This window comes from Postia placenta (genome assembly GCF_002117355.1).
Source record: "Postia placenta MAD-698-R-SB12 unplaced genomic scaffold POSPLAscaffold_6, whole genome shotgun sequence".
In the NCBI taxonomy this organism is placed as follows: Eukaryota; Fungi; Basidiomycota; class Agaricomycetes; order Polyporales; family Adustoporiaceae; genus Rhodonia; species Rhodonia placenta.
In genome coordinates, this window is record NW_020169837.1 from 669,659 (window position 1) to 677,618 (window position 7,960).

The window sequence follows — 7,960 nt, forward strand, 5'->3', positions numbered from 1 at the left end:
ACTGACCAGTTCAGGATACGGCGCAGAATTGCCCCTCCAGAACTACAACAATGCCTTCAGGGCGCAGCGCAAGATCGTCGCGCAGACGTTCAATCCATCCATGGTCTCGCGCTACTATCATATTCAAGAGGCCGAGGCGCGCAAGCTCGCAAAGAGCATTCTCGATGACCCGAGCGCGCTCATCTCACAGACCAAGTTGTGCGTCTAGCTCCCCTTCGTCTCTTGATTGTCTGTATTCATGGTAACATAGCCGGATTGCGTCCATCATCATGCGCGTCACATATGGCTACACGGTGAAGGGCGAGGACGACCCAATGATCACGATTCCCTTCACCTCGATGGACAACTTCAGCAGGGCGACAGAGCCGGGCATGTGGATGGTCGACCTGATTCCTCAACGTGCGTACGCGAGTCATCAGCGCATCTGGACATGTGCTCATCATTGCTGCAGTCAAGTATCTCCCCGAGTGGACACCCGGGGCAACCTTCTTGCGCACGGCGAAGAAGTGGAAACAGCTTGAATGGAGCGCATCATGGAACCCATATCGGTGGTGCAAGGACAACTTGGTACGTCTTGAACATCGCTGAAGAACCACTTTGATCGTGATAATGAGCTTCATTTAGGAGACTGGCGCGGCGCTGACTCCCAGTCTTTGCGCGACTGCACTGTCGCAGGCAGGCGGCAAGCTGTCAAAGGAGGACGAAGAGACTCTGGTCTGGGCGGCCTCATCAGGCCTGGGCGGCGGGTTGGACACGGTACGTCCTACGGCCTGGAGTACGAGTCACACAGCTGATTGCCGGCGGTCGGCGGCGTCTTTAGAACATGTCCACCATCTTCACGTTCATACTCGCAATGTTGCACTATCCGGATGTTCAGGCGAAGGCCCAAAAGGAGATCGACATGGTAGTGGGCACAGACAGGCTGCCGTCGATTCAAGGACAGGCCCGCGCTTCCATATGTACGGAGCCTCATCGCGGAGGTATACAGGTGGAACCCAGCCGTCCCACTTGGTGAGTGCTTGTAGTCTTTTTCATGGCAGATACTGATCGTCATCGGCAGGACTCCCGCACGCGCTAAGCCAGGACGACGTGTACGAAGGGATGTTTTTCCCGAAGGGCGCTGTCGTCATGCCCAATGTCTGGTGCGCAATTGGTGCTGTACATCTTTGCGGCGCACCTCATATCTGCCAACAGGCACATGCTGCATGACCCTGCCGTGTATCCAGATCCAATGGCGTTTAGACCCGAGCGCTTCGAGAACTCGGACGCAGAGATGCGCAAGGTGACAGACCTCGCGTTTGGGTTCGGACGGCGTGCTTGTCCGGGGTACGATTTCGCGGAGGGTACTGTCTTCGCGGTCGTTGCGACGATCCTCGCGACGAGCACGGTAAAACGTGCAGTGGACGAGCGCGGGAAGGACATCCTGCCCGAGGTTACATACACGAGCGGGACAATTGTGTAAGTTGCTCTACATCATCACCGTGTTCCATGAGCTACCATTGACGAATGAACTAGGTTTCCGGAGAACGTGATATGCAGCTTGGAGTCGCGCTCGCCACGTACTCGTGATATGCTTCTACAGGCGGTGTCTCTAGCATAACGACAAGGTTGTACCCTCGCAGCTTCATGGTAATTTTATCGATTCATCTTTTGAAGGTTGAATGACGGAGCATCATATCAAGCTCCGGAGCACTTGACATGGGCGACAGCAGTCGTCTCGCTTTCAAGTTCCAAGTTCAAGTCTGCGTTGGACTTGTGAATTGCTTTGTCATTGACATCCTTCACGTCCTCCTCTTATCCTTCGATAAAGCAAGATAAACTTTGAGCGAAGTGTCGTAGAGGTATCATGAGGTGAAACTTGACCGGAGTTCACTCGTTGTACTTGAAACGTGTAATTCCGCTCTGGTCTCGCGTACGCGACCTTCAGGGCGTATTCTAAGCGGCATGGTGTAAATTGTGTACCATCGGTGAGCCAATGAACGGGTCATTTTCAAATCCCTAGCGAGATCCTTCCTTCGTTTGCCCTGACTATGGTTTCGTCGGATCTGGTGCGGCGCGAACTCGCTTCTAGCGTCACCGGGATAGGCGTGTATACGCTAGTGCACACCAGGACACCTGTTACCACAATATACGACCTCGGGCAGGTGAGGCCCCTGATGTTACCTTCACTTCCCGCCGCGGCAGATCACATACGGTAGCGCATGTCAAATATTCTATGAAGTGCGTGAATACTGTCTCTATTGTGTACGCGTATAATGCCAGTGACTTGTATGACACAGCCCTCAATCTGAGTGGCACGATCTATCATTATATCACGATATATCCGCACCTACGGTATATGGAAGAACCCACCACCCTCATGTTCGCTAATTCTCCTCGTCGACCTCTCCCATCCTTCATCACTGTTCGCATCTGCGCAACGGGCGGCAGTGGCGACGGGACGCATTCTCGGACGTCCCTTACGGCTCCGACACAACATATTATCTCCTGCACATTCCGACCAGAGATTGGCGAAAGTGGAAGTCACTCACCCTCATCATCTACAAACTGACATTCATTATATGTGTCCCACAGTGCACGGAACATGGGTTTCTCCGAGCATGGGTAGTATGACCCGATATACGCCCGGAGATATTTTGTCGCTTCGGCGCAATGGTCTATCGCACATGCATGTTAGCGGGCAAGAATGGGAAATCATAAACGGGTCAACTCGCAGAAGGGCATCGTTGAGAACAAATGGTGGGCGACATGCAAGTGCGTGATGTCATGCAGAAAGAAGCGTCCTTGCCATCCAAGGAAATTACGATCGATTGTGGATGCAGCCCCCCGTTGGAAATTCGATTGGCCGTCACAATAGTGCCGGGCATTGATGTCGGTATATAATCATGATAAGGCTAGAAACCTTCTCAGCCCCAATCCACATACTAAGTTGTACCCCAACGTACCAATGGGTCGCTAGGAGCCATGTAGATCCATACAATTTCATCACTTTGGCAGCGCCCCAGGTCTCGCCTGCATGGAATTATATTATTTTTATGGACAGAATACCAAAGTCCGGAACGACAACATCAAAGTATTGATGTTTGTGAAGAGTGCGAAGTTTGCTTCGCCCATTAAAGTTAAATCCACTGAAACAGTAACTGAAACTCACGATTATAATGGTTGGTCCAACGTGGATACTCTTTGCGCCCCGACACGTTGAGATCTGTTCGCCAATTCACACCAATTCATGTCTCAACGCATTCGATGTACGAGTTGATGCTCCTTAAACGTACGAAAATATGCAGGAAACGCAAGGAGTCGCGTATGCATAAGGTGTAAATCGGGGTATCAGCCAGGTAGTCTTCGTAGTCGCTTTCACGGATATCCTGAGGGATCCCCAAGTCACTTCTTGTGTTCGGAACATGACTTCGTCGCGTTCCATGGAAGCATGATTCATGTGATGGCGGCGATGAGAGTACTTCCAGCTCAAAGCAGGGTGTCCAGAGAGTAGTGTGAACAATCTTCAATTCACCTCTTTAATATCTATCTTTTAAGTAAGTTTATGCCCTACCACTGGTGAAGTGAATGTCGCCTCAAGGGGGACTAATACACACATAGTGTGCCTCTTCTGCCCCCCGAATTCCATGACAAGATTAGGTTCAAATCATGTTGCTGTCTTGTTTACTCATTCTCTGTGTGGAAGATGAAAAGTGTGCGCAGACCCCCCAAACAGCCATAATTGTTGTGCATAGTACAGCCGGAACTCGTAAAGGTTCGTGATCTGACTATACTAGTGATGCCTAACAGTGTTTATACACTGCTGCAGCGTAAACCTAGCAGTCCCCTAGCACTGCAGAAGTGTTGCAGCAGCTCCATGCGAGCGTCGCCCAAGCAGCACTCAAGCGTCACCTGAGCGTTGGTCCAGCGTCAGAAAGACCATGCCCTGTGAAACCTGTTCAATTATAGATATAAATGGAGTGCTTGGGACCTCCGGAGTGCCGTCCACAGATCAACTCACATAATACAAGGATCAGCGAAAGAAATAGAGTCTGACATTTCCATAACCAGTACATAAAGGAGATGAATTAGACGTTTCGCAATATATATGTCAATTAAGTTCCCCTTTACTCAAATCGCTGTCATACTGCAGCAACCTCGGTATTGGGGCCGTGCGATGTACCGAACATAAAGGTTGGAGTTGCATACACCCTTCGCGCCCCTTTCCTTATGAGGCCGGGCGCGCGATCATAACGATAAATAGGCGTTTTTATACATATAACGCGCACTTCATATCAAATTCGATAAGTAACGCGCTGTGATACAGGTATTCTTGGTAGACTTGTAGTGTGAGTCTCGCTGATCAGCTCGCAATGTCACTCTCGAAAAAAGTAGTGAATATACCTTTCAGCATCGACATGCAAGAATCCGCATCTGAAGTAGATCTTCAGATAGACAGCTCTGGCGATAAACGTGCCAACGATGCCGTCTGGCCTCACGACAGCTGCGGTTGTTCCTTGCGGCGGCGCCTGATATACCGTATAGCCATGTCTGTATCGATCTACGCAGACAAAATCTGCATCAGACGCAGCTGGCTAAGGAGCCGTATCTCGCGGGAGAATGACCACTATGCGAACGAGACGAAGCGGGAACTTCTTCGTAAACTCGATTATGGAAACAAAGTCATCACTGTCTGAAGGGAAGATGAGGATAGTATAGCAAGTGGAGCTAGAGATGTGGAGCAATGGGGTCATCGTGCACATCAGCAAAACCAGATTCATCCTGCAATCTATTACATGACGACACAATCAATGTAATCGAGCGCCATAATTGTACATGAGAGATATACGATTATCGAGGCAAGTCCGCTTTGGCAATTTCCCAATCCATTGCAATAGGTGCAATATTGGCGGCTATTGGCAAGATACACATTTCTTGCATCACCTGGCATGAATGTACCACCATTATATTCCTACACATAATATTATAATGTTATGCTTTAATAGTGAATGTCGATTGCCTGAACAGGCTTAATTACTCTCACCTGGTCACGGTTCCCTGGCCCCCGGGGTCCTCACAAATAAATTGTGGCAGAAACATTACAAATAATGTTTATTTTCTCATAATTATATAGGTACTAACTACTATTACAGGTGCGCCAGTCTACAGGTTCTCGCCTGATCCAGCCGCCTGATCCTGTGGGTGTCGAGCCGCAAGCTGGGCTCCTGAGGCTGGCCGCTGGTGCTACCGCGTCTCAATGTTCTGGCTCAATGTGATATCAGCAGGTCATTCCAGTCGCAGAAAGTATGAAACTTACTTGTTCTACCACTCGAGCAGTTCAGCTTTGTGTTGAGTTATGCAAATTTGCAACCTGTAAATCACACTATGTGAGTGCTAGATTATAAGCATGATGAGACACAGCCGGAAAGAGGGATTTGAAAAGGCCATAACTTACCAACTTGAAGAGCAGAATTGAATGGGATATTTGAGGTCCTCGGGCTGGCGAGGACTGTACTGTACTCATATGCGCTCAGGTGCACTCTCTTATCTGCAGTCGGCAAAGGAATTTTCAAATAGCATGTGTCTGGCTCACCAATAATCATGAGCCTCGCCATTCGGCAACTCACTGAATATAGCCGCTGACAGACAAACTGGCTAAAAGCAAAATACAATTTTGCCTTGTATCCAGACCTACTGTATCCATGCCCCATCGCTGCAAAATGGGGTATGGATACTGTGGGTCTGGGTGCGAGACAAATACCATATGGCTGCATGCGTGATGGGCATAGTCATTGTATCATCGTAACAGTTGAGATCCAGCCAGCGACTCATCATTCTAACGCTCCAACAGCACACTGGAAGACTCACCTAGTACTCTACACCGCATTTCCTCAAGTCACAGCTGTGAAGACATTAGTGTATTTGGCACACCTAGCAGACTATGCCCCAAGTGAGTCTGTTGATGCCGGCACTAGTGCTCATGGCTCGGACATTTAGACGACGACATAGACTTAGATGAGCTTAGACCCTGAGGATGACGAGGAGTCAGGACACAGAGGACGAAACAATGTACTAGATATGCTAATGTAATGACATTTGAAGCCTGATTATCTGTACAATCGGTCAGTGCACCCTTACATCACATCTGTTGTTGCATTTGTCAGCATGCAGTGTCGGAATCCATATGATACGCAACGTGATTGGAATTAGAATATTTATATTGCTTTATTTAAAATACATACCAAGCCTTAGCAGACTATCACAATATCTGGGCATCCATACAATCAAGTAAAATTATGATGACGTGTCTGCAATCGATTATCAGACACATACCATTCTGGCTCTAAGTTGCACACACATCACCTGAATGTTGACTACTTCATAATCATGTCCCATAATTAGACAGGCGTGTAATTACATATCAGCAAATAACAAGTATGGACAATCATGATGAATACTCATAACTAATATATTGTATCACACGTCGAACCTGGTTTTGCTGATGCACTCGACACCGCCCAGCTCAGTTTGGGTGAAGCCCGGTGCATCCGGGGCCCTGTTGCCAGCATGTAGCCCGTCACTTGTGTTCGCCCCGTATGCGTTCAGAATTTGCTTCTCCCTTTCGTATGAGTCTTGCGGATGGCGCTCATAAGAAAACCATGGAAATTCAGCGATAGTTGATACCAAGTGTCTTTAAATTATAAGTCTGCGCCCATCCTTTTGATACATTGCCGCCATTCAATATGACCTTGCGAGTAGCGTGGGACAGATTAGCCGCCTTTCAGCATGTGTCGCGACTTAGGGTTAAGCAACAGGGGAAAACTTAAAGCTGGGGGCGTTCGACTTGTCTTACCGAAGCGATGGTGAGTGAGGCTCAAACCTAAGGCTAGGGACAAGTAAGTTAGTATTGAAAGGTAAGTAAGTACAGGGGCTTACTGACCTAGGGACAAGAGGTCGAAACTGAGGTCCCTAGGGCAGCAGAGGCAGGTTTATATACAGGGGAAGTTTAGGGGAGGCTGTGCGCACTGGTCCGTGCACAGCTGGTCCATGCGCAGCATGCTGACGCGGCCCCGGGGGCCGGTGAGTCAGAGAGGCTGTGTCAGCGGAGCCCGAGCTGTGTCGCGCACTGCCGCCCCATCTAATCTAATCGTACAGTAGATAGCGATGCGTCCATATCAGGCATGTAGTACAGAGGTCGCGGGTTCGAGCCCGCGAAAAGGAAAAATTAAAAACGGCTAGACGCCGTACCAACTCGTGACATTACCCCCCCCTCAACGGCGCATGACCTCATGCGAGGCGCCCTTGCCCATCTCCCATCCGGAGCGGCATCGTGCTTCAGTCAGCGGCGAAGGCATTGGCCGAAAGTTGAGACCACCAAAGGTAGTAGCATTGAGGCGACGAGGGGCATTCGGGTTCTTCCAGTGGAAGTCGGCTATGAGGGCCGGCGCATTGGCAACGTTGCACGCCGGCTCCCATGACGTATGCGAGTTGTCATAACCCTTCCACTTGACGAGGTACTGCAGCTGTCGCCGGAAGATTCTCGAATCTTTGATCCGCTCAACCTCGTACTCTTCGTCGCCCTCAACCTCAATGGCAGGCGGCTCCTCCGGCTCCCGGCCCGGGATGTCGCTACGCGTGTACTTGCTAAGCAAGGAGACATGGAATACTGGGTGCACAGGCACCGACTTTGGCAGGACTAATTCATAATCCAAGTCTCCAAACTTTCGCCGCACGGCATAAGGTCCGAGGCGTTTGGGACTGAGCTTCTTGCTCGGCTGTTTCAGCTTAAGGTTTCGGGCATCAAGCCAGACCTTGTCCCCCGGCGCAAAGACCGGTGCCTCCTGCACGTGCTTGTCGTAGTACACCTTCATGCGCTCGGCTGACAGCTCAAGCGCAGAGCGTGTATCATCGCGAATCTCCCTCAAGATCTTGAGCCGATCAGCGGCTGCAGGCATTGCAGACATCGGGTTGATCCGCACTT

At 49.9% G+C, this 7,960-nt stretch overlaps 2 protein-coding genes across 2 annotated transcripts in view; one reads left to right on the plus strand and one right to left on the minus strand.

Moving 5' to 3' along the window:
- Positions 1 to 1,759, plus strand: part of POSPLADRAFT_1140712 (hypothetical protein) — a gene marked incomplete at both ends in the record, with an annotated part of 4,517 nt that extends 2,758 nt beyond the window's left edge. The window contains 8 exons of the mRNA XM_024485213.1: positions 10 to 198; positions 251 to 399; positions 452 to 567; positions 625 to 756; positions 878 to 980; positions 1,061 to 1,142; positions 1,195 to 1,458; positions 1,657 to 1,759. Of these exons, the coding sequence (XP_024339467.1) occupies positions 10 to 198; positions 251 to 399; positions 452 to 567; positions 625 to 756; positions 878 to 980; positions 1,061 to 1,142; positions 1,195 to 1,458; positions 1,657 to 1,759 (1,138 nt within the window). The remainder of the gene's footprint in view (positions 1 to 9; positions 199 to 250; positions 400 to 451; positions 568 to 624; positions 757 to 877; positions 981 to 1,060; positions 1,143 to 1,194; positions 1,459 to 1,656) is intronic.
- A 3,449-nt stretch (positions 1,760 to 5,208) lies between these two features.
- On the minus strand, positions 5,209 to 6,024 carry POSPLADRAFT_1039697 (hypothetical protein; the record flags this gene model as incomplete). Its single annotated transcript, XM_024477584.1, has 3 exons — positions 5,435 to 6,024; positions 5,297 to 5,362; positions 5,209 to 5,245 (listed from the first exon to the last, which is right to left on the minus strand). A coding segment is annotated over exon 1 (153 nt), but the record flags the coding sequence as incomplete, so codon positions are not given.
- Positions 6,025 to 7,960: the final 1,936 nt, after the last annotated feature.